A 25,702-nucleotide genomic window follows, 5' to 3' on the forward strand; every position below is an offset into this window, starting at 1 on the left:
ACATGCTGCTGTTTTGTGCTATGACCTATTTAAGTGCTGGAAGTTGTTATTTACGTGACAACGCCTGAACACAACACAAGCTCAGCATGAGTGCCGTGCTGCGCTGCTGTGCGAGCAGCTTGTTTGTCTGTGCGTAACAGCAGTCTGTTGATGGTTATTTAGGCTACACACTGTCCATAACAATAACTTCGTCAGCTGACAAACTGCACCGGGCTCGGGGTCAGGTTTGGTCAGGAAAATGCGGCCCGAGCCGCTTTAGCGTGCTCACCTGTGTCTGTGGCGGAACTCCGCCGTGCGTGATGCAGAGAGCAGAGGAGAATTGTTAATGCGTGACCATGTAGAGACAGAAATGACACAATGACATAACACCATAAATAGTATATTGTTATGTTATTATATGAAGCGTCCGTCGCGCAAAATAATATCAATGGGGACTGTGAGCAGGACATTACACAGCTGTGCCTGTGACTTCAGGCAGAGAGACCGCTGCATCAGAGCCGAAGGAGCACGTTTTAAAATACATTTATTTTATCAATTAGTTATTAACTTTTAATATTTTTAGCAACTTGCCCGATCGGGCAAGTGAGTTGTTAGTTTACATGCCCGACCGTGAGTTTTACTTGCCCCGGGCAATCGGGCAATCCTTATTGTTGAGCCCTGCTATTTAAAACACACACACTCAGATGGTAACTCTCATGCATGGGTTTGCACACAAACTTATACAAACACACATACATCCAGGCTAGCAGGATCTCCTGTCCCCAAAAGCACCTCTCTGGTTAAGTTTTTCAGGAAGACATCCACATGGCGCCAGTGTGTGAGGCTCGGAGACAGACATACTTTATGTGTCGACTAACTGTGCCCATCCCTGGTCATAAGTAGAACATAATGGACTTCTTGAATTTGTAGAAAAAATGTTCTTGCTATACAGATGTAGCATCATGTCATGACAGAAAGTGATTTTTTTAAACTTCACTCTCTTGTTTTATTTATTTGGTTTATGGGGCTTTATCCTGGCCTTCATTCTGTTGATGGAGGAAGAGGAGAGCATCTTTAATTACTGATTTATGTGTCCTCACATGAACTGACTGTTGAACATCAGCTGTACTGTAGTTCAGTGGCCTTAGATTCTCTTGAGCTTTCCTACCCACCAAATGGCTGGTTCCATCAACCTCCATTTTGTTCCAGGCCCAGAGGTACCAGGGACTGGTGGATGACCTTTACCAAACCCGCCTGCAGCTGAGCCTGGCTGAGCTCTACCACAATGAGAAGGCCATCGACGCTCTCAGCGACACCCTGAGGGAGAAACAGCAGGCTGCAGCCGCTAAGAACAGTAAAGTGGTGAATGCAGAACAGACAGTCAAAACCCACAAGAAGGAACATGGACGGCTCAACAGAGAGCAGCAGCACGTCGAGAAGGAGATCAGGTGTGTGTATATCAGAAAACACCCAGACATATTTTGTTTGTCCCTCACCAGCTGCTTTGTTCCTCTGTGTAGGGATGTTTAAAGGCAGCCAGGCCTCTGATGATGGCGTCTGTTCAGTTCTGATGAAACAGGCATATCATATAAATACACTGGTGGTCTGTGTTAACCTAAGCCTCCTCTGACTCTGTCACTCAGCGCCCAGGAGCACATCCTGTCCCAGTCTCGATCCCAGTACATCAAAGCCAAGGTGAACACCTCACATCACATGAAGAAGGCTGAGGAGGTCCATGACGCCCTGAGGAAGAGTCAGAGGCTGATGGCTGTTAAAGAGCAGGAGCTGGCAGAGGGACGGCAGGAGATCTCTGACCTGGAGAGGGCCTGGAGGAACTATGAGAGGCAGGTACAGGAAAGGGGAGCCTCCCCGGGCAGAGACATTGAGCTGGATGAAGATCAGGTGAGTGTTTGTCAAACAATGGTGACTCCTCTCAAGTCCAGTCAAACCAAAAGTCAGTTAAAATGTCACTGCTGGGAGCTGGTAAGCCATCAAGTCATCGCTCAGCTCCTTGGCAGAGCTTTACTTCAGACTATCTGGTCCTAATGTATAGCAGAGATTTAAGGGGTTTTGTTGTGATCAATATATCATGATTACAAACTTGAACATCCACTACATGTTTCTAATTTAATCTGATCTAACCACTGTTAACACCCCTGTCATGGGGGGCAGGAGCTCAATATAAAAGTGTAAAAAGCTGTTCCTCCCCAGACCCCAAACCAGATGCCTCACAGTAGGATTGCAGTTTAAGTAGTTATTTATTACTGTGACTAAATAAGTTCAGATTAACAATAAAGTGAAGCAAATATAACTCAGTGTGAACCAGTCACCAAGAAGAAACCTTCAGGTTTGACATAGAGAATAATAATAGTTTGGAGGCCGAGGACAGAACGCTGCTGCTGTTGAAAACCAGAGGATTTTTGATCTGCAGTCAGCAGTTGACGCTCCGTCAGACTGAAGCCCCAACTCCAGCCAATCAGTGTGATACACCTGTAGTTTAGGAGACAGAGATTCTCACACATACAGAGCACTCACTCTCAATCAAAACTCAGTCAGAGGAAGGACACAGAAAACTAAGACACATATCAAAATACGGCCAGAGCCGTAACAACCACACACGCTTATCTTGCAAGTAACTACATTATGAGCTGATGCAAAATTGAACATGTCCCTTGATGGCAAATGTCCATTAATCAGACAGTTAAAGTCAGTCAGCTTTGGTTGTTGATGGCTGTCAAGAGCCACATTACCAAACTGCAGATACCTCGATAAATGAAGGGGAAAAACACCCTGACATTGTTGTAACACCCTCAGTGGGTTTTTGACTGTATTTCTGCCACAGATGGAGCGATACACAGAGCTGAAGGAGCTGGCCCGAAAGCAGGGGGCGGTCCTCAGTCAGCAGGCTGAGAAACTGCAGTGGGAGGTCAGAGCAGATTACGAGAAGATGGCTTTCGACCAGCGCAGAAAGAAGGAAGTGGAGGTACTGTCAGGGGCCACATTGGTGCTGCCACGTCACATCTTTGTTAACAGTCACAGCTGCTGAAATACACGTGTCCAGTATGTTTCATGCTGAATCTGTGATTAATACTAAATCCTGAAACATGCAATAATACATTTCTTTGGCCACTTCGGGACAACAGAAACAAGCTGCGTACACAACACTGACATGTCATCACCCACTGTGGAGAAAATGAAATATCACAAGGTCATCATTTCTTTTTTGATCAAATACCTCGATAACAATGTTGAAGGGCTGACTTTTGGTGCTTTTACAGATATTCATACAATGAGATTTTTGATAAATAATCATCAGTAATGTGGATATAATGACTAAGAGCAGGCAGAAGGCAAAAAATAGAACAACTAGAATAATCTGGTAATATCAGAAAAGTACGTGACTTTACTGTAAAGCAGCCTTTGAAACCAGGAAAAGACAACACTTGGGATATTATGCTATCCAGTATCTAAGTCGTTATCTGCTGCACTACTTTGTTATTGTAAAAATATAAATTACAGCTGCTTTAATGACACCTCTCCTGGAACATCATCTGTTGAAGGTTGCCATCAGGAACAACCAGACTCAGCTGGACGATTTGACACGCAGAGCAGAGAAGCTGGAGGACTACACCAAGTCCTGCACGTACGTCATAGGCATACCTTCTACAGCATGGCTGTACAGCCAGTAAAAGCTGACTGTCAGGGAGGTGACGTATACTTCCTAAAATCAGGACATAAAATCAGTTCCTGCATGTTTCAGGTTGTCCCTTGAGGATTACCGTCAGCGGGAGAAGAGCCTGAGTGCAGAGCTGCAGCAGGGCCGCCAGCGCAGCGAGGAGGTGAACCAGGAGCTGGGCCAGGTGTTGGAGGAGCTGGGGAACGCCTGTCTCGACAGTCAGGAGAGCAGTCGTCAGACGCAGCGCAAAGAGCTGCTGGAGAGGCTCCGCAGGCTCTACCCTGAAAGTGTGGTAAGAGACAGGGAGGCATAATGACCAGAGAGAATAAAGTAGGGACCAATGTGCAGTGAGAGGCAGAAGACTGAAGATGTGTTTAAGGAATTTACTGCCGTAGTAAAACAAAAAACACGACACACAACAAGGCTATCTGACTGATCTCACTTGGTGACCATCAGTCTATGGCGCTGAAAACAACAAATAGAACTTAGACAGTTCTTCTGTGGTATGTGCACACATAAAGGGCAGGAAACAGGTGAAGTCGATGATTATCCTTGATTGCAGAAGGTAAGCTGGAGGTTCCCAGCTGTAGTATTAGCACCTTGGAGAGCACTGAGGTGCACACAGTCCTGACAGTAACATCACTTCTTGATATAACTCCTCTCAGGCTCAATTTAGTTCCCTGGGAGATTATAATGAATCTCTCCATATAATCCCTACAAATCAAAAGACATTTTTTTCCTTCAAGCATCATTAAAATATACTGTAGCTATAAACCACTTTACTACATGGTCGTTCATTATTTAGAATTTAATCATTTTTAAAGGTCTCTTGTCTGCCTTAATACTTACTGAGAGCTATTTTCATGTTGCCCTTAAACACTGTGTCCACCAAAGTGCTGAAAGAGCCAGGCACTCCTCAGGAAACACCCAGCTGGGAGCGTTTGAGAGCGCTCTGGAGGCGCAGCGTTTTTTCAACTGAGACACTTTGGTTGCGTCTGGTTACTGTGGTACAGAATATCTGCAGAGGTAAACATGTTGGCTCTGGACGAGGGGAAGCTGAAGCATGCAGCTGAAGGACTTGCTGGTCAGTGTGGGTTCATGAGAGGAAACAAAATATATAAACAGATTTCTCTTCCATCGTTGTTGTTATTTGGCACATGTAATTAGTGATGGTTTGTCTTCACGGTATTTGTTCCTCCTCCACCGCGACTGAACGGCTGAAGTTACAGTGACAGCTTTTGTAGGGCACTGTAAATGCCCCCTGGCCTACACTGGCCTCACGAAAAAACGTTTGGGTGGACACGGCCCCTTAATGTGCGGCTGCATCTTTAAAGAAGAATCTTTTATTTTCAAATTATTATTTGTTAGTATCATGAAATTATTTCTGACACACTTGTTTTCTGAAAAACTTCTTTTCAATACTTTATCCTTTCTGTCTCAGTTTGGTCGTCTGTCTGACTTGTGCAGCCCGATCCATAAGAAGTTCCAGCTGGCTGTCACCAAAGTGTTTGGCCACAACATGAACGCCATTGTTGTTACCTCAGAGAAAGTAGCTCGTGACTGTATCAATTTCATCAAGACGGAGAGAGCTGAGCGTGAAACTTTCCTGCCCATCGACTACTTGGATGTAAGTACTTTGTCTGTGTGAGTGAAAAATGCAAATTGGCAAAGACGTTAAAGTTATTGGTGTATTTCAGTGTGCAGAATCTCTAGTAGTCTCTAGTACATGAATATGTAGTGTCAGTGATAACCATCACCATCACCACTGTGTGCCCAGGTGAGTCCTCTGAATGAGAGACTGCGGGAGGTGCCAGGTGCCAAGATGGTGGTCGATGTTGTGCAGGTTAACACTGGCCCAGCTGCCGCCCTGCTAAGGAAAGTGGTGCAGTTTGTCTGTGGCAACGCGTTGGTTTGTGAGACCATCAAAGATGCAAGGAGTTTGGCCTTTGATGGGCAGGTGCGCCTCAAGGTAAGCTCAGCCCTCGGCCACACTGGAGTCAGTTCAGTTCAGTTTAAATATATTTGTTTGGCACCAAATCATACAAAAGCAGTTCAGAGTGCTTTACAGGAAATGGGCAAATAAACAGAGACATCCCTGCATAGTGAAGCTATAATATCCCGTATATGGCCCCTGCCATCTTGCTCTGGTGAGGTCATTTGGAGCCAGAGTCTGTGCAGTAGCGATCTCTGCGGCATCGAGTTTCCCACCTACACACTGTCCGACCAACTGTGACCAGCACCACTGACTGTGAGCCCACTGATTGGCTCACACAGTTTTCAATCATGTTGTAAAATGTTGTCATCCTCTCTCAGTTAGTATGTTTACATGACATCAGAGAAAATCTAATTATTGTGTCAGTCCAACTAAAACCGGACTTTTAAAATCAATGTAAACATGTCAGTGTGAGTGAAATGGTCCTAAAGTGAATTTGTCACAGTGGGACTAACACACCCAGATCATGTGACTCCTGCATGTATACAGTCAATCAGCCCAAACTGGCCGAGGCGCTCTGAGCATGCTCCACAGTCTCCGCCCCGGGCTTTGACCTGGAAGTCCAATAGCATTAAATGTGTAACAGACGAATAAGCTGATAACAACATGGAGAAATCTACATCCAGAGCCGTGACTTTTTGGACCAACGAGGAGACACAGTTCATGCTGTGTCAGCTGAAAGAGTTAAATATTTTAAAATACATGGATGGGAGAAAAACACAGAGGCACCTTCACACAAAACAGATAGACATGAATTATTTTCCCTCACGGTGGGAGCGGTACTTAAATGCCTGTACCACATGATTCCCGAGCACGGCACCGCTGCTGCTCACCGCTCCCTCAGGGGATGGGTCAAATGCGAAGAACAAATTTCACACACTCAGGTTTGTGACAGTCAGTTGAACTTTAACTTTTAACTTTAATTTCTGTCTCTGTTCTTTAAGTGCATAAATACTGAATGCTGTTTAACCTCACATGAAGGAGATTTCCACTTCAGTTAAATCTGTTAAATCTGCTTCGTTAGTTACACCTGATAACACACTGAAATTACAAAACTGGAGATGTTAAGATGGGAAAATGTTGCATACAGCTTCTTCAGGCAAAGTAAAACTCAGAAACTGGAATCAATTGCATGTTAACATAAGGATGTGACCTTAAAGGGGCAGCACTGTAAATCTCGTGGGCCATCTCTGAAGCTCTGACCTTGCTTACTGACTGACTGACTAACGTGTTGGCCTTTACTGCCAGCGCACATGTAATCAGATGTGTTTTCTGTAGACAGTGGCGCTGGATGGGACCATGTTTACAAAGTCTGGCATGATCTCTGGAGGCTCCAGTTACCTGCGGACCAAAGCTCGCTGCTGGGACGAGAAGGACATGACGAAGCTGAGGGAACGCAAGGACCAGCTGACAGCAGAGTTACGCGTCAGTCAACACACAAAATTGTCAAAAAATCTTTCAGTGTAAACTTCAGTCAGTTTACTTGTAGCTCAAAAACTGCTTCAGTTGTTTGTGTTTTTAACAAACATGTCCTGTCATATTCAGACAGTATATTTCTAGCATGAAATTACTATTTAAGAGTCAGTAACTTATTCCCAGTTGACGTCCGCACTGTGTTTTGTTCTGACAGGATCTGATAAAGCTGAAGCGGAAGGACTCAGAGCTGAAACAGGTCATTGCTCAGGCTCAGGGCGCTCAGACTCGCCTCAAATACTCCAAAACTGAGCTGGAAAACCTTCGGAAGAAAATCATCCTAAAATGCCAAGCGGTAGGTCCGCAGGAGTTTGACTTTCTCACATGTGATACCATGACTGAGACTGTGTTCTCTGACCTGGCTCAGCTCTATGTGTGGATGTAAATCAGAGCTCCTGTTGTGTCACTGTCACCTGGAATCCTGAGGCACACTGGAAATACAAGGATATACTGTGTCATGGTGACACAGGAAGCAGCGATGAACTCACAGTGTCACAGTATTTATTCTATCTTGTCATCTGCTGATTGTTTTCAGGAGATTTCTCGTATGGAGAGTGAATTAGCAAACCTGGAGTCTCAGATCCAGATGCAGAAGGAGAGTGTGGAGGCAAAGGATGAACAGATGAAGAGGATCAGAGGCCAGATCATACAGGTTACCTGACCTACAAACTGGTACATGTGTCACGTGACTCACAAGAGGAGAGTTGCAGTGCAGGATTCAGGATACCACAGATATCGGAGCTTCTACAATCCTTATGGTCATGAAACCGTGACGTTATGTAACCGCAGTCATGGCAAAACCAGTTAATCCTGACATCCCTTTCCCTCTGCACACTGTTTTGAACCTGTTTGACTGCAGTTCTGACCCCCATGCTGAAGTTACCAGGAACTTTAGGCCATTAATATTTCAGTTCATTGCTTTTACTGAATCGAATAATACCACGCTGGTGTATCTTCATCAGTCTCAGTGCCATGTTTCACGTCATGAGGTGGCTTCGCTAAATTTTCATGGGTCAAAACTTCAGGCATACAACAGTGTAGCTTCCACGGCTAACTTTTCTCTTAAGGGTTAAATAAAGCATTTCACTGACAGCCTCAGGCAGACAAACTTAATCGCCCCGTCTCTTGCTCTTCCTGAGGTTTCTTCCATTTTCTCCCCAATTAAAATGTTAATATGGGGAGTTTGTCTTTCTCTGAGTCGAGGGGTTTAAGGGTGGGTGTCATATGCTGTACAGATTGTAAAGTCCATTGAGTCAAATTTTGTGTTACTGGCCTATATAAATTAAACTGACCTGATTTGACTTAACGGTTTATATGTTGTGTGTGTTTAGATGGAAGACTTGGTGTTTTCTGACTTCTGTGCTGAGATCGGCGTGGACAGCATCAGAGAGTACGAGCGGGAGCACCTGAAACAGCAAACAGAGCTTGACAAGAAGCGGTATGACAAACAACACACCACTGTCTTCAGTCATATGTATACTGGATCTGCTGAACTTAAATCAAGTTCAAACCTGTGATATGATGTAGTAAACGCTGAAGTGATGAACATTTACTTGAAAAGGAGAGGAGATCACATTTATATTTTTTATATATAAGGGTTTTATCTGAGGAAATCTTTCTAACTTAAGCATAAGATACCATCACAGTATGACTGCAGTCACCAAATGTCTGTAACAGTTGCTCAAATAAAAGATTCACTGTTCAAGTGTCCAACACCAACATCATCTGAGACGTTGCACTTCCATTTTGCCAGTGCTGAAAAAATTGGCAGAAATTAAATGTTCTTACTGCTTGGGTTTGCAAACTTCAGATTCAGAATATTCTAGAGTCGTGTGTAATGACATGATTTGTTTGTACTGCAGTGATGGTATTAGTATGTGTGACATGTTCTCAGGTGTTTTGCAACATAAACACCTTGATATGATTCTCCTTTCAGGCTGGAGTTTGAGAGTCAGTGCACTCGCCTGAAAGCGCAGCTGGAGTACGGACAAGACCAACTGGAGCAGCAGAAGAAGAAGCACCGCAAAATGGAGGAAACCATCGACAAGGAGGAGAGAACCGTGGCCGAGCAGAGGAAGGTATCATCTCAGGTGTTAAACTGCCACCTGTATGAAAGGGTTAAAGGTGTCCAGGATAACAGGTTTAGTTACTAACAAACATGGTTAATATTTATTACCCACCTCCTCCTGGAATATTTCCTCCAAATAAGATTAAAGAATAAATCTGTTTAGGTTCTGTGTCTGGACACAGATGTGAAATGAACATCTCAGCAGACTTTGCAGACCTCTCTGACCTGATGTTTCCACTCCTCTCCTGAGGATGAGGAGAAGCTTCTGGCAGCGGTGGAGGAGGGTCAGAGCAAACTGCTGGAGCTGAAGAACCAGCTGCTGTCTAAGAAGAGCCAGGTGTCCGCTGCCAAAGCTGAGCTGGACCAGAAAACTAAGATCCTACAAGAAATCAACAAGTAACACAACTACTAACACAACTTGCTGTGCTGTTGGAGTATTATTACTGCTACTGCTACGACATGCTGCTGCTGTTACAGATTGTTTTCCCTGTGCAGACTGCTGGGAGAAGTTGCACAAACGGGGAACTCTAAACACCATATATAAAACATTAAAATGTGGTATTACTTCTAAATTGTTTGACAGGGCTCTTAAGACAGAATAAGTCTTGGCAATAACTTAACTATGATCCATGGTTGTTTTTATCTGTAAAAGTATTACTTAAACAGAACTCTGTTTTCAGTCATGATCTGTAACAACATTTTTAAGACCTTGAGGTCACAAGGAAACAGTATTGTTATGGGATCTTTCCTCTGCAATGTGATTAATTCTGGTTTATTGGTGTGAGTTGATTGATTTGGATTCCATGAACCAACCATCAAAATATTAAGTTTTTGAAGACCGTATTTCGTAAATCCAAAATGTTACAATCCATCAGGAAGATCAATTTTGGATGGTCACTTTCTTTCTCTCAGAGAGTTGGTGAAGCTTCAACAGGAGGTGATGTCTGCAGAAACGGCCCTGGAGCAGAAACGCTTGGTCAGACACAACCTGCTGTTGGCCTGTAAGATCCAGAGTCTGCCCGTCATTTTGCTGTCAGGGAGCTTGGATGAAATCAGTGAGGTGGAGGTACGACAGACAGAACTGAATTTACCATTTCAACACCAGCCCTGCACAGTTCTGGAAATGTGCTGGATATTAATTTGAGCTTAAAGGCGCCGTATGTAAGAATATGGCCAAAACGGTTACTGCACTCAAACTCAAAATACTGCTGCGAGTCGTGTCCACCCCCCGTTCGAGCAAGTCTGGCTTCTCTGCTGCTAACGCTGCTGGCGGGATACAGCGGAGGAGGAGCCGGCTGCTAATGCTGTGTACCGGGACACTGCTAATGCTGCTTGCCGTGCTGCTAACATTTGTTTCTCAAAAAAATCAGTCAGGTTGATGACCCACCTGCACATGGGCTACAATGTATGATCGAAAATGAATAACAGTAAGTATTCGAAATGTCCATCCCTGTCTAGCTATGATGCTAGTTAGCCAACCTTGGCTAAAGCTTACCTGTCGAGGAGATGAGTAGCCACTTCAACATCCGATTTCAAATTCTTCTCCGCTTTCAACCGTCTCCACCGTTCAAAAGCATCTCCTATATAGACCCTCGCTTTGCCTCGAGTTTTGTCTTGGCGTTTTTGGGAATCATAACGAGGTCGTTTGGGTTTAGTCGCACCGTCAGCCATTGAAGCTCAGTCGTAACTGGCAACCCGGATGCTGAGACTCTACTGACTACGTGACTGGTAGACGGCGGTGGGTGGCGCAACAGGCCAAAACACAAATTCAAAACATAAACATGATTTGCAGACCGTAATTTTTTTTTTTAAATGCGAATATTCTGGCTGTGCTATTGTTATCGGTGAGATCAGTATGTTATATGAACATTATTCCTTAGTCTCTGTGACATATTAGGAGGATTTTACGACTATTTGCTTTAGATTTCTTACATATAGCTCCTTTAAATTAGCATATTTTGAGAAAAAATAAGAGCCTGTAATAACAGGAGCTGCAGAAACCTCCAGATTAGAGTCATAAAGACAAAGACGGCCTGCTGACTTCTGAGCAGATGAAGAAAGACTTCTGAATGTCTGAATCTTTTCTTTGTGCAGCTGGACACAGAATCTGAGAGCATTTCAGCCACCATGAACATCTACGAGAGAGAAGCACTTCTGGTCATCGACTACTCTGGCCTGGACGCAGAAGTCAGGGTAAGACATCGAGCCTCGTGATCATCATAGGCTTTGGCTGTGTTCATGCTGCGAGAATTAGTACTTAATTTGGATTTATGGCTCAGATTTTAGAGCGGCAGTCAATGTTGATACTGTGGTGACCAGAAATAAATCAAGTGTGTGAGAAACACTGGGTTTCATTTGTATGTTGATGTGCAGCTGAAGCCAGAGACTTTAATGAGCAGATGATAACGAGGATGAGGAGGAAGAGAGATGCATTTTTATGTTTAGCTTTTTCTGGAGCAGTGGCTGCTCCTTCTGTACGGAGGTGTGTAGGGACTACTTTAAACTACATCTGTCAGTACCTTTCAATGAGGCTTTAGCAGTAAGACACTGAGTATGCGTCTTAGTCAATAAATCTTACAAGACTATTGGCTACCTCCTGTCATCTTTAAATCATTATATCACAAATGCAAAATCAAAAGAGCAAAACAAATCTCTAAAATGTCTATGACATGAACTGAATTTGTGTTTGTACAGAGTCTGCAGGCAGACGAGGAGATTGAGGCCTGTTTAGAGCGGCTGAAGGAGTCGGTCTCCTCTATAGAAGCAGTGCTGCATCGCACCACAGCTCCAAACCTGAAAGCTCTGGCCAAGATGAGAGAAGTGAAGGACAAGTTACACGAAGTGACAGATGGTATCTATGAAATCTAAGAAGATACTGTGATAACTAAAGTATCCTAACTGCTAATTGAACTTTGTTTCTTGTACCTCTGTCAGCGTTTGATGCCAGCACCAGAGCAGCCAGAAAATGCAGTCAGGAGTTCGAGCAGGTCAAAGCCCGTCGCTTACAACTCTTCAGTCAGTGCTTTGAACACGTGTCCATCGTCATCGATCAGATCTATAAGAGAATCTGCAGGAACAGCAGCGCCCAGGTGAAACAACATAACCCCCAACTTTGCACTTGAGTTGATTTTCTTCCTCCTCCACAGTCATGTCAGTAAAGAATGTGCTCCTCCAACATCAGCCTTACTTGACTGTACCTGACAGACCAACCAGGAGTGTGTGTGCTGTTCAGGGTTGATTTACTGAACATTAAACTTGGTAAAGTAGGCGTCTGTGTACATCTGCACTAAAGGTTCCTACCCCAGTGTGTTTGTCTCATGAAAGTCTCCTCAGCTCAGCCTGAACAGTGTCAACAATACGCTGACTTCACACTGGGTGATACAGAAGATGTTTCAAACAAGGCCAGGTGCCTTAAATAATGAGATCCACTCAGTGAGATTAAACCAGACTGCTGTTTGTGCTTCAGGCCATTCTGAGTGCAGAGAATCCAGACGAGCCATACCTCGGCGGCATTAACTACAACTGTGTGGCGCCGGGGAAACGCTTCATGTCCATGGACAATCTGTCTGGAGGAGAAAAGGCCATTGCTGCCCTCGCCCTGTTGTTCGCCATCCACAGGTAACACAATCAAACCCTGAAACAGACCACAGGGTTCCTACGCTCATGGAAAACGTGGGGAAGTCATGGAATGTCACAGTCATGTTTTCCAGGCCTGGAAAAGTCATTGAAAAAATCATTGAAAGTTTTGATAAAACTCCTGGAATTTTGTTTTGTGTGATGAAATTCATTGTTACAGTCATCTTTGGGGATAACTTTCCACATTACCTAACATAACAGCAGTTTTTTTTCCTCTAAGTTAGCTGTTGACAAAACATAGCTTGAATATGCATCGACTTAGGGCTGCAGGATAAATCGCTTCAGCATTGACACTGCGATACACATCGAAGGACGTGCAATGTCAAGTAAGGCAAATTAACTCAGACAACTTTTTATGCTTGATGTAGATGGAAATCTTGCACAGTTCTCATTTACCATGATTTATACCAGCCAAGCTTTCTGCTTTTAGATGTTATATTCGTATGTGACGACAGTGTGGCGCGTTGGTTACAGAAGGCGAGACTCTCCGGCATGTGTGTGTGTAGAAAAATACTGTAACTGGGCCGGCAGGTGCAGCAGACACAGTGAGGCATGTGCTTTTCCCAAATGAAAATTTTATTATGGGTCATTGAAAAGTCATCGAAAAGTTTTGAAATGTAGTCCATGAAAATGTGTGAACCCTGAGACCAGATGACATCAGATTCCAACACGTGATTATAATATTGTGCTGAGTGAGAAGCAAAGGTTACAGACAGAAAGATAAACTAATCACTTTAAACTGCACATCAGAGCTCCAGATAACAAGAACAATAAACAGAAGAATACGTCTTTAATGACAGATTGACAAACCACCATCCTGTGTCCTAAAATCATTGAACATAATCTGTGTTTGCTGGATATTAAATCAGCCGGACAGCTGGATAATTACCCCTCACAGCTACGGAAGCAAAACCAAAAAATAAAACAGGAATCAGCACAGCTGTTGACAAACTGTGAAATATGTTTCAGAAACATCATTTCTTCTTTTGGGGGTAACAGTTGCCTGGAGGTACTGAACGTGTGACGTTTTTAAACTGATGAATGGACTAATAAAGTAAAGGCTGTGTCGTTCAGAGAGCCTGATGATCTCCTCTTTCACATCGTTAACTTCACAGGAAGAACTCTGATAAAGAGACACTTGACATGTCTCTGAATCCATCATGGCTGCTTCGTTCTTATCAGTCGTACTGAGACTATTGTTCCTCTGTAAATCAAAGACTTGTTCACCTCTTCTTTCCTTCAGATGCACATTATCATATACTTGTTACATCAGTTTTTAATGGCTGTGGCTCTGACATTTGACCTTCATCACTGGTGTCATGTCTCAGCTTCTGCCCTCTGCTCCGTTCTTCGTCCTGGACGAGGTGGACGCAGCCCTGGACAATACTAACATCGGCAAGGTGAGACTCAGGAGCAGAACGTTTGAATGTGTCACATCAAGTCATCTTCCCTGATACTTGACACGATAAAAGAATAATTGAATAATGAAAAAGAAGATATTACTGATGAAAACAATTTGTTAGTTGCACCCCGAATCTTTAGTAATCAGATCTTTGTATGCTATCAAACAACACATTGTGTGTCAGGTCAGTTAGTCCACTTTGGATTTCCAGCAGCAGAGTGGCGACTTTTTTTTTTGTTGCAGGGAAAGTTGTGTTAGGCACAGCGATAAGAAAATAAAAACTAACCATAAGAGTGTCTTTTACTTAAAGCAGCTGTGCGGAACTTTACGTTTTCATTGATTATAGCGCCCCCTTTGGTTGAAGCGGTATGACACCCACAGCCTGGTGTCGTAAAATCTCGACTGCAACCGGCAATTACCGCATGCATTTGTTTTGGAGAGCGAGAGGAAAATCATAAATGTTCTGNAGATGGTGCTCCTTCTTTATCCGCCATGACATCGAAAGTACAACCAAGTCCTTATAGATACATCTGGTAAAACTGTTACGTGTTCAGCAATGCCCGTTACGTACCGCTTACTCGAAGAACACTCTCTGTAAACACGGCTCCTTCTTCTTGTCTTAGTACAACGTCACGACCACGAGTGTGATATTGCTTTTATACAACAGTTCAACAACAGCTTAAACAGCAATGTTGAGTAAGGAAATGTTAACAAAAGGTGATGAAATAAATTATTTAAGTATGTTATGTAGCTCTGCGAAAACAAACATTTCCCCCAGCCCGTTGCCAGGCAACGCAGCACACACGCCAGGAACTCACAAGCTACTTTGTATTTACACTGATCTGCAGCTGTGTAACTTCGTCCAGTTCGGCTGATGAAACGTTGGCAAACCTGGATGTTGGCACGGCCGGATTCAAACACACCTGGAGGTCTGCACAGAAGAGTCCTGGCTTTCCTTTTCCTCGTCCTCTCCTGACAACCACTCATAATTTAATTCAAATGTAATCTGGGGGAAAATATCCCTCTTCTTGGTGTAACGCTATAGTGTCAGCTTTGACAGTTGGTTAATTAACGGTTGTATTTATATTTATAACACCTGTGAGTGGAGTGATTTTACTGTTACATGTCCCAGTGATGTTATACTCTATATCAGCACTCAGGGAATGCCTCTCGTCCAATCAAATTACTCGGTCGGAACTAACTGTTGTATAATATTGTGTAGTGTGGACCTGGTGTAAGTGTGTTGTCTTATTTGTATGGATTCTATGAGCTTGTTCTGTTTGTAACCAGGTGACCAGCTTCATCAGAGACGAGTCCAGAGAGAACATGCAGATCATCGTCATCTCTCTGAAGGAGGAGTTTTTCTCTAAGGCCGATGCCTTGCTGGGCGTCTACTCAGATGTAACAGACTCTTATAACACGTTGGAGAGGAACTCTGATTTCCGTGTGTCATGATGATGATGCGTTAACTACGATGTTCTCTCCCTCACAGTTTGATGAATGCATGTTCAGCCGTATTCTGACCCTGGACCTGCGACCCTACCCTCTGGTTGACGAAGACAACGGGAGCCAGGCGCACGCAGAGAGGACGGGACTTGTGTAGGTCTCATCACCTGCAGGAAGTCTGTTGAAGTTTTGTTCTTTGGTTGTATCAGTGTTTTGGTAAAGTAGTAAATCTTAAACACCACATGGTGAGTTCTGTTTTAGGCGGTTTTACTGAACTGATTTTACTTTACTTCTGTAGTTCAGGGGCCTGCTCTGTGTTTATATCTAACTACATGTGAAAGATTTTATTAACATAACTCAAAGAGAGTCTTAAATACAGCTGTTCAGTTTATACAGATTGACACATTGAAATGGTTTGATTGTGAATATAACACCGTTAAAAGAAATCTGTTCATGTTTCTAAGATGTTTTTGCTGTTGATGTCTCCAGGATGTTTCATGATGTTCTGCAGTGACAGATGGTGGTGTTTTACTTGTTTTTATACTCGTTCATTTTACTTGTTGTGTGTTTTTCACCCCAATCGTGCTTTTCAGCCTGACTTTTGTCCCGTTCATTAAATCTACAGTTAAAACTGTGTTTGAGTATCTGTGTTATTATGTGGAGGACTGAATTTGGCCGCTAGGGGGCGCAATGACATTACGAGACTGAAAGTTTTACCCATTTAAAAAGAGTTTGTACGTTATACTATTAGAATATTATTATCATTATTATTACTATTGATGGTGCAACATGTCAGATGCATTTAATGATGTAACTGTTTGGTGTTTTAATGTTCTGTATAACAAAGCATTTTATTTTATCTGCTCATCACAAGAGTTTAAATCTCCATCTGCAAAGTGACTAAAGGGAACCGGTGAATGAAGTGCAGTAAAAAATATAATATTAAAAATGTAAAAAGTAGAGAAGCAGCAGGATAAAGTTAAAATACTCAAGTGAAGTAACAGAGTTGTGTCTTGTCTCTGATCCTGTTTGTGATGTTCATGGACAGGATCTGGAGGCTCAGCCAGGGGGAGGAAGGGGTCCAGTTTGGGGACCTCAGAATTGCGTCTGCTGTTTGCAGATGATGTGGTTCTGTTGGCTTCATCACACCGTGACCTCCAGCATGACCTCGGGCGGTTTGGGTTTGGAGTGGTCAGGATGATCTTTATCATGAGTGAGGGTAATTGGAGCATGAGACAAACGGGAGATTTGGTGCAGTGTATGAAGAACAGCATTACATCACTAGGGGGACATAAAGGATTGTACGTAGACTTCTATTTAATTATTTTAGACTAATAAGAATAATAGAAGGAATGTTTGTTTTTTGTTGGTTGGTTTTTGCTGGTTTCTTAATCTCCTGCTCTACACTTCAGTCCACTAGGTGGCGGTAATGTACCTGAGAGCTGTTCTGCTAACCGCCATTAAACATCAGTAGAAGAAGAATGAAGGCGCAGACCTCGTGATCAATATTTACGGAAGTGTTGCCTCGTCCTGACCTGAAGTTATTTCTCTGTCTCAGTCGTTTTGTGTCGTTTAATGTAATTGTTTTTAAATATAACTCGGTGTCACTCGTCACAGGGGCAGATGTTGCTTCAACTCTGACTGAGCTTTACAGTAACGTGTGCTAACCTGTTAGCTAACAAACTGTAACAGGAACAACTGACGTTAGCTAACGTTAACGTTAGCATGTTACCGCAGAGCCAGCGATAACTGCCCTTCAGTTACTCTGCTGCGGTTCGTGGTCTTGTCGTTGTCGGCCCGGGTGTGTGGAGGTCGTTTAGAGTCGTTTTGATTCATCCGGTATTTATTCTGCTCCCGTTTCTGTAACCGTTAACGGAAGCTAACCGTTAGCCTGTTAGCACGATGGGAGCCGAACAGAGCGGAGACTCGGAGCACAAACACTCGGACTACAGCTCATCAGGTAAAATCACCTCTCTGATTAATCTAATTTAACATTAAAGAGTTTATTATTCAGTCATTTTATCGGTTTCTGTTGAAGGTGGAGTTTGATATAAGCTAATATTAAACACTGCTCAGTCACTGACACTGATTTACAGTCAGTTTATTCATGTGAAGTGCTGTGAGTGTTTATTAGAGTGTTCCTATTTAATGCTTCACACTTTACGTCACTGCTCCTCAGCTGTTTTTACTACTATTTGTGCTCAGTGTGATCTTTCTTTCTCTACATTATAAAATTACTTCTCTTACTGCAACAGGGACATGAGTGTCAAAAAGGCGAGAGGTCATGTATAGTAACTGCTGCCTGCTGATATTAACATTAACCTATTTCATTTCAGTGGTGCCCTCCCCGGCAAAGCAGAAAGCAAAGATGGATGATATCGTGGTCGTGGCTCCGGGGACACAGTCAATGAGAAATATCCACAACGACCCAGACGTCATCAAACTCCAGGAGATACCCACATTTCAGCCGCTGTTAAAAGGTAACTTCTGAAGTCTTCCAGCTGCTGACAGGGACCTTAGTGTCATCTGTAAGGCAGACAGCTCAGCAGGTACACCTCCATACATCTAAAGCAGCCTAATACTATTTACTGCTCACACACTGCAGACATCTCTGGTAGATATTGTGTGAATTTATGAAGCCACAGAAATATGTTTTTATAAATTAAAAAACCTCCCTCGGGGCACGAGATACAGTAAGTACCATTTCAGTTCTAGACAGAGCGCACACATCTATAAAACTTTATCAGGATCTAGATTAAAAAACAAACAGATCTGCACACCACACTGATAGCTTTTAATCACTCTGTGAAATCAATTGATATGTTCTCCTAATAACATCCGGTGGCACTCACACCAGTCATCATGAAGTGCTTTGTTACCAGCCTCCCGCCCACATTTAGCTCACTTTGTATCTTCAGAGGACGCCGTAGTCACAGCTCTGCACACGGCACTAACCCAGCTGGAACATCAGGGAGCTATGTGAGACTTCAGCTTTGCCTTTAACACATTCATCCCAAGCAGACTGGTCACTGAACTACAGGACTGTCACATACTGTTACTGGATCAGAGACTTTCTGTCGAGCGCTCTCAGAGAGTGAGAGTCAGTTCCCTCAGTCTCAGCACCAGCTCCCCACAACGATGAGTGCTCAGCCCCCGACTCTACACTCTCTGCACCAATGACTGAGCCCCCATACACCTGAGATATGCCATCATCAAGTTTGTGGATGATACAACTGTGGGGTATGAGACTGTATACAGGGACGAGGTCCAGAGGCTGTCAGTGTGGTGTCCTGAGCGCCTCCAGAACCAAAGAGCTGATGATCAACTACAGAATGAAAAAAATCTGATACACATCAACAGAGACTGTGTGGAGAGGCTCTCAGACGTCATGTTCCTGGGCGTACACAGGGATGACGACTCGTCATGGAATACAGATACCACCATGCTCACAAATAAGGCACAGCAGCGTCTTCATTTCCTGATGATCCTCAGAAAGAACAACCAGGCTGAGTAACTGTGGGTTCCTTTTATCGCTGCTCCATCAACAGTGTGCTGAGTCACTATTTCTCTGCGTGGTTCGTCAGTTGCTCCACAGCCCACAGAAAAACACTCGAGGGGGATATTTCCAAAGTCCAGAAGATCATCAGCTGCCCTCTCTCCTCCTTTGAGGACATTTACAGAACTCACTGCGTTGGAAGAGCATGCAGCTTTCTCAAGGGCTCATCCCACCCTAGCAGGGTTAGAAATCAGCAGCAGCCACCAGCTAAATGCTGCTGAAATATACAAGTGGCTGTTAGATTGTCTTCACTCACCAGACAAAATAACAATTCATCTTTGTTAGGGGTTGCGGGGAAGCTGGCGCCTATCCCAGCAGTTATTGGGTGAGAGGCAGGGTTCACCCTGGACAGGTCACCAGACTATCACAGGGCTGACACATAGAGACAGACAACCATTCACACTCACATTCACACCTACAGACGATTTAGAGTCACCAATTAACCTGCATGTCTTTGGACTGTGGGAGGAAGCTGGAGCACCTGGAGGAAACCCACGCTGACACGGGGAGAACATGTCGGAGCACCTGGAGGAAACCCATGCTGACAGGAAGAGAACATGTCGGAGCACCTGGAGGAAACCAATGCTGACAGGAAGAGAACATGTCAGAGCACCTGGAGGAAACCCACGCTGACACAGGGAGAACATATAAACTCCACACAGAAGGGCTCTTGCTTTGAGGCCACAATGCCAACCACTGCACCACCGTGCCACCCTATCTGTTTATTAAATATAATTTCAGTGATCTGATCTCTGTAACAAGTGAAATGAGTGAGATCTAAATGTTGCCACTTTGAATTTATTTATTGAGAGTTATCAGTCCAGATTTTTAATCTGACTTGAATCATTTCAGTTTTTATGTTTAGTTATTGAGAGTTTTATATAATTTTCATCACCTCCCCTTCAGTCCATTTTCAGATTCTGTGTGGTGAAGCTAATTGTCGCTGCAGCCCATTAGCGCTGTGTTAGAAGGTGTATAATGAGCCAAGTTTCCTGTGTAGGCGCCCTCCTGACACACCAGAGGGGTAATTCTGTCAGATCCTGAGCATAGCTAATTACAATAATTACCAAGTGTTACGCTGTTGTCGAGTGTTACTTTGTTCCAACATGTCCGTTTGCTTTTCGCTCTCTGCAGGAGTGCTGAGTGGCCAGACGTCACCCAGCAGTGTGTGTCTAGAGAGGCTGGACGCCGCCCAGGTTCTGCAGCTCTGCATTCGCTACCAGGACCACCTCCACCAGTGTGCCGAGGCCGTGGCCTTCGACCAGAACGCACTGGTCAAGAGGATCAAAGAGGTAAAAAACTATAACATGAAATGTTTAACAACAACAGCCATTCTAACTGCTGTGTTTCCTGTTGAATGTAGAGGATGTCTGAAAATATTTTATTTTAAGTTGTAGAGAAATTATTTCCTGATCAATTAAAAACCAACAGTCTTGATGATCAGTTGATCATTCAGGTCGTTTGTGAAGTAAAATTCACACCATTACACTCAGCAGCCGTTAACATAGTTTTGAGCTGTTGTATTATTTAAAAGAGCAAAGACAAGTTTGACAATTGACTTATTGTTTTAGCTGTTTCTCCTCACTAATGGCGCTGCTGTGGGAATTATTGTGGGTCATCTTTAGACGCTCATGAAGCTCAGAGACTGTATATTTTTTAAAGATTATTTTTTGGTATTTAATAGACAAGAAAGTCTGGCATGAAATGGGGAGGGAGAGAGGGGGGATGACAAGCAGCGAAGGCCGGAGTTGGAAATGAACCTACGGCTGCTGTGGCAAGGACAGAGCCTTACATGGGGCATCCGCTCTACCAGGTGAGCTAGTGGGCGCCCCGAAGTGCAGAGAGTTGACATACAGACAGCAGTTTGTCCAGTTTGTCCATGTTTTCCTGGGCAGATAGGGAGTCAGGAAACGAGTTGGAATTACCGACTTTTGTCTTACATTGGAAAGCAGCATCTGAGCCCTCTCTGCTCCCTTTAGCTCTGGCTAATTGATGTAAAGCAAACTACTTCCGGTCTGCCAGCGAGAGAGAGTCACCTCAGACACCACAGCTCCAGTTACTGTGACATGCAGAGATTTATCCCTGAAGACGATCGGCTTCATCAACATTGTACGAACTCTTTTGGCAGTGACTTGACTGTAACAGATGTTGGTTTATATAACAGTCCCGCCCTCCAGCCTTTTATTCTTTATATCTAAATTTGGGTGATGTCACTGAGAGACGCTCACACTGTATATTTCTGTATTATTTAAATCATATTCATGTCTGAGTTGTGTTAGGATGATTCATGGTGTCATCAGAAGTCAGAGACACTCTCTCTTCTCTCTCCCGACTTCTTCCTTCCAGATGGACTTGTCGGTGGAAACTTTGTTCAGCATCATGCAGGAGCGCCAGAAACGCTACGCCAAGTATGCCGAGCAGATCCAGAAGGTCAACGAGATGTCCATGATCCTGAGACGCATCCAGATGGGCATCGACCAGACGGTGCCACTGATGGAGCGCCTCAACAACATGCTGCCTGAGAGCGAGCGCCTGGAGCCTTTCAGCATGAGGCCCGACGGCGACTCTGTCACCAAGTAGCCTCCTGAAAGCCGACGCAGCTGCTCCTCACCTGAGTCTCCACCCAGACCTGCGGCCAGGAGGAAATGCAGGTCTGTCCAGCTGTAGGGATTACACATTAAGGTTTTTGTGTCACAGTAGAGCTGAGGTGTAAATGTGTCAGACTGATCTGTGACAGCTCTCTACGTCAAGTCTTTCTATTCTCTCTGCTGAGCACATGTCAGCAACATCATGTTTGCTGTCACATCTTAAACTCGTACATGAATTTAACCTTCTGCTCCTGGCTGCTTAGAGAAACTGCAGAGGGCCTCTACAGGGAATCAAACCAGCAACCCTCCATTCACACGCTTTCCTCACTAATCTAAAGGCAGGGGAGGAACAAACACTTCTGAGTCAGAGTGAACTCGAAATGCTCAAAAACTTCTCCTGCAGATGTGTTGCAGGTTTTAGAGATTCAGATGGGACTGAGTGACAAAAAAAAAAATCTTGAACTTCCTGTGGGCTGATTCTGGATATTGAACTTCGCTTTACAAATATTTGTCGCCTGTGATCCTGAAGTTCATCTCGCTCCGACGCCACGTGCCTCACCAACTGTGTGGAGATCCCTTCATGAACTTCCTGCTTTTAGTTTTCTGAACAATATGATGCATCATTGTAGAATATTATGAAGCAGAGACTCACAGAGAACCCAGACGGTTTACTGCTGTTGGATACGTTGGGAGTAACATTGGGAGTAAACTGGGAAACCTCGTCTTGGACAGAAGATATTTAATATTCTCATAAACTGATGAGAAAACTTTAATTTATTTGGATACTCTTGTTATTTTCATGTGAAACCATGAAGAACATGACACAGAGGAGCGACCAGAGACCCTGACACTTTAGATTCAGATCAGTACAGAAGACGGACGCAGAGGAGGACAAAATCATTTTAGCAAGTTGCCACACCTGTTCAGGCTTCAGCATTATCTATATATGTTTTTAAGCTTTGTCATCACACGCCAAAGATTCACACGTCCTCACAGCTGGTTAACAACATGTAGCACTTTAACAACAGTCGGTCATGTCTTTGGTCTCTGAGGAGAGTGATCATGTTAACGTCTCTGCTTCATCTGTTGAATATCTGTTTCTGTGTCTCATGTTGTGCTCGTCAGGTTTAAAGGGTCAGTTCACCCAAATTATTAGGAAATAATCTCTCTTACCTGTGAAGGTTTCAGTCTGTGCGCATGGTTTTAGTTTCATTTCTTCAGGTTTTCTGCCACCACAGCTCAGTGAGAGGTGACTCAAGTTTATTACACAGCAATAAAGAATTACATGAATCAACAGCAGCATCTTTGGAGAAAAGGTTCGTCTGTTACTGAGGATCATCCACAAAACAAGTTGTCAACGGTTTTAATATAGACTATTTGTCAAAGGTCCAGTGTGGAGGATAAAGGAGCAGAAATTATATATAATATTAATAACCAGTGGCAGCTGAAACGCCGACAAAACATCTGTAGCTAGCTCAGAACATCAGATTTCAGCATCAGTATTATTTTAGAGCCTCATGTCTCCCAGAGAGCAAAACGTTACAGCGATCTGTCTCAGTCTTCTGTTGATTATCTTTGAGAAATGATCCCACTGATGACCAGTAGTGCGAACTTTAATATTTACAACTATTTGATTGAATCACCAGGTGGATCATGAGTTTACGTGACAAAGATCAAAACCAGGCGTCACAGCTCCGTTAGCTCTTGTTTGTAAAAATGTAGTTATGGTTTCTTCACCATGTTGTTGGTGCGTCCCACCACAAACCAGCTTTTAGGTATTTTTGTGTTGTTTGCCAGCAGATGTAAACGTCAGGAAAGAAACAGTCACTCAGTACAGAGTCAGTGGAGAGCGGGACTGAAATATGTTCTGTCTCTGTTCCCACCAATCAGCCAAAAAGCCACTGGAATATAAAGCAGAGTAGAATCACCTCTTCTTCAGTAACTTACCCATCTTCCTACCAGTACACCACCTCATCCACCACCACTACACCACTGTTAATAATTACATACTACACTAACAGACTGCAGTTTACCTTTATAGTGTTTGGTGGCAGCAGAAATCTCAACACCTGTTGAAATAAAATCAAACCTGTGGTACAAAAAGCATGGCTGAATACCTTAAACTGTAAGTGAGAATTTTTAGTTTTTCTAATTTGTGTGAACAGACACTTAACGCACCTGATCCTGGGTCAGTCTGCAGTGTGGCAATAAAACATAAGACGCTTGAAATAAGGAGATAAATGGTGTTGTTATTGCAGCAGTGTGTCAGTGTTGGTCTGTGTTAATCCACAGGATGGTGCCAGAGGAAACGCAACGCAGTCTGAGGCGTCTTCACACAATGTGAGGGTGAAACTCTTTAACAGAGCTGTAGTGTCATGTTCTGATGTTTATCCCTTTTTCATTAACTATCCTAAACCTGTCCGTGCAGCTGACAGTCAGTAGCTTTCAGTGAACAGTCTGATTGTTAATAGTTTTGAGTGGCTCAGATTCTCTCGTCAGACTTTTATATTTCGGTGTTTCTTCGAGCTCACAGAGACAGATCTTACTTTAGAGCTGCAACAAACTAATTTGATAATTCATTCTTTCATTTCTGTCATTTTTAATACACTGAACATCTGCTGATTCTGACCTCTGATATTTGATGATTTGCTGCTTTTCTTTGTCACATATGATAAAAATTATTAGTTTTAATCCTCCTACAGACGGTGAGACTTTATCAGTCTAAGTTTAGTGCAGCTACACTGTGCCACATGGATCTGATCAACTTGGTATGACATCAGGTTTGATGTCTGCAGATTGTACGATGACAGCGCCGACTGAATCACAGGCTACGACGTGCGATGTCGCAGCTTCATATACTGAGTGATGCTGCAGGGTTATTACCGCTCCAACATAGACGCTTCACACACAGTTTCAAGATTAGTCACCAATTCAGTGTCTCACCAAATGTCTCCCCTTCTGTCCCTGAGATATGACATTAAAACATGATGATGTCACAGTCAAGCTGACCTTTGACCTTTAGACCTTCATTATTTTATCCTGTTAGACATTTGTGTCAAGTTTTGTTAACGCTTGTTAAGTTTAATTAACGTTAGAGACGGGCATTTTAAGTAACTTCCATATTCGAGTATTCACATTAAATAAATACAAAGCAGTGGTTCCCAACTGGTGGGTCGCGGTCCAAAAGTGTATCGCAGGTCCATTTTGAATGGATCGCAAGTGACTCACCATCGTGTTAAGTTTATTTTGAAGTACAGTAAATTTCCGGCACAGAGCTTTTATTTCAAAGTGGTTTGCTGCTGTAAAGTGAGTGAATAACAGACAGCTACTGAACAGAGAGGAGTTAAAATCCAGATTATAAAATAAAATAAATAAATACATTTTATCTATATAACCCTTTTCATGGTACTCAAAGACACTTTACATTATTTAAAAAGATCATAAAATAAAACACAGTAAAATACACACGTAAAGGCTGTTTTGAAAAGAAGAGTTTTGATGAGTGGTTTGAATAAAGACAGGTCACCCTGCGTGTCTGTGTCTGTAACAGCGCGACAGAAGCCGTGACGCTGGGCATGTTTCCTCGGGGATTACAACATGTATGTTTCAGGCTCGGCGACCAGATGACAATGAGGCGTTAAGGCCTCACAGCTGATGGTGAGCGGCTCGTCGTCTGTGGAGGCAGCAGTGGATGGTGTTTTCTTCCCATGAGCCACTGCAGCCTGATTAGGATGGCTGTGTACATTGTTGAATTTTTCATCGGTGTATAAACACGCTGAACTCAATTACACCTACGAAAGGAGCATCCTGCAGCCGCCTCGCTCTGAGGCACAGAATTAGCAGGTTGGTTGACATCAGGGACACGAGACAGAAACAAGTTTCCTC

At 43.5% G+C, this 25,702-nt stretch overlaps 2 protein-coding genes across 2 annotated transcripts in view; both read left to right on the forward strand.

The window, feature by feature from the left end:
- The window catches only part of smc1b (structural maintenance of chromosomes 1B), a 21,034-nt gene extending 5,204 nt beyond the window's left edge, over positions 1–15,830 (forward strand). Inside the window, 22 exon segments of the mRNA XM_050073805.1 lie at positions 1,189–1,427; positions 1,623–1,881; positions 2,822–2,962; positions 3,540–3,622; positions 3,740–3,947; positions 5,097–5,282; positions 5,433–5,624; positions 6,927–7,109; positions 7,279–7,416; positions 7,657–7,773; positions 8,453–8,559; positions 9,058–9,199; positions 9,440–9,585; positions 10,102–10,255; positions 11,284–11,382; positions 11,884–12,040; positions 12,124–12,278; positions 12,656–12,807; positions 14,154–14,163; positions 14,166–14,225; positions 15,518–15,628; positions 15,720–15,830. Of these exon segments, the coding sequence (XP_049929762.1) occupies positions 1,189–1,427; positions 1,623–1,881; positions 2,822–2,962; positions 3,540–3,622; positions 3,740–3,947; positions 5,097–5,282; positions 5,433–5,624; positions 6,927–7,109; positions 7,279–7,416; positions 7,657–7,773; positions 8,453–8,559; positions 9,058–9,199; positions 9,440–9,585; positions 10,102–10,255; positions 11,284–11,382; positions 11,884–12,040; positions 12,124–12,278; positions 12,656–12,807; positions 14,154–14,163; positions 14,166–14,225; positions 15,518–15,628; positions 15,720–15,830 (3,150 nt within the window).
- Positions 15,831–17,165: 1,335 nt separating this feature from the next.
- On the forward strand, positions 17,166–24,746 carry borcs5 (BLOC-1 related complex subunit 5). Its single transcript, XM_050073857.1, has 4 exons — positions 17,166–17,633; positions 18,010–18,153; positions 20,364–20,521; positions 21,576–24,746. Exons 1-4 carry the CDS (start codon positions 17,576–17,578, stop codon positions 21,807–21,809), a joined length of 594 nt encoding a protein of 197 aa, XP_049929814.1. The 5' UTR covers positions 17,166–17,575; the 3' UTR covers positions 21,810–24,746.
- The last annotated feature ends 956 nt before the right edge of the window (positions 24,747–25,702 follow it).

The sequence above is a fragment of the Epinephelus moara genome, chromosome 20 (genome assembly GCF_006386435.1).
Source record: "Epinephelus moara isolate mb chromosome 20, YSFRI_EMoa_1.0, whole genome shotgun sequence".
NCBI classification, from domain to species: domain Eukaryota; kingdom Metazoa; phylum Chordata; class Actinopteri; order Perciformes; family Serranidae; genus Epinephelus; species Epinephelus moara.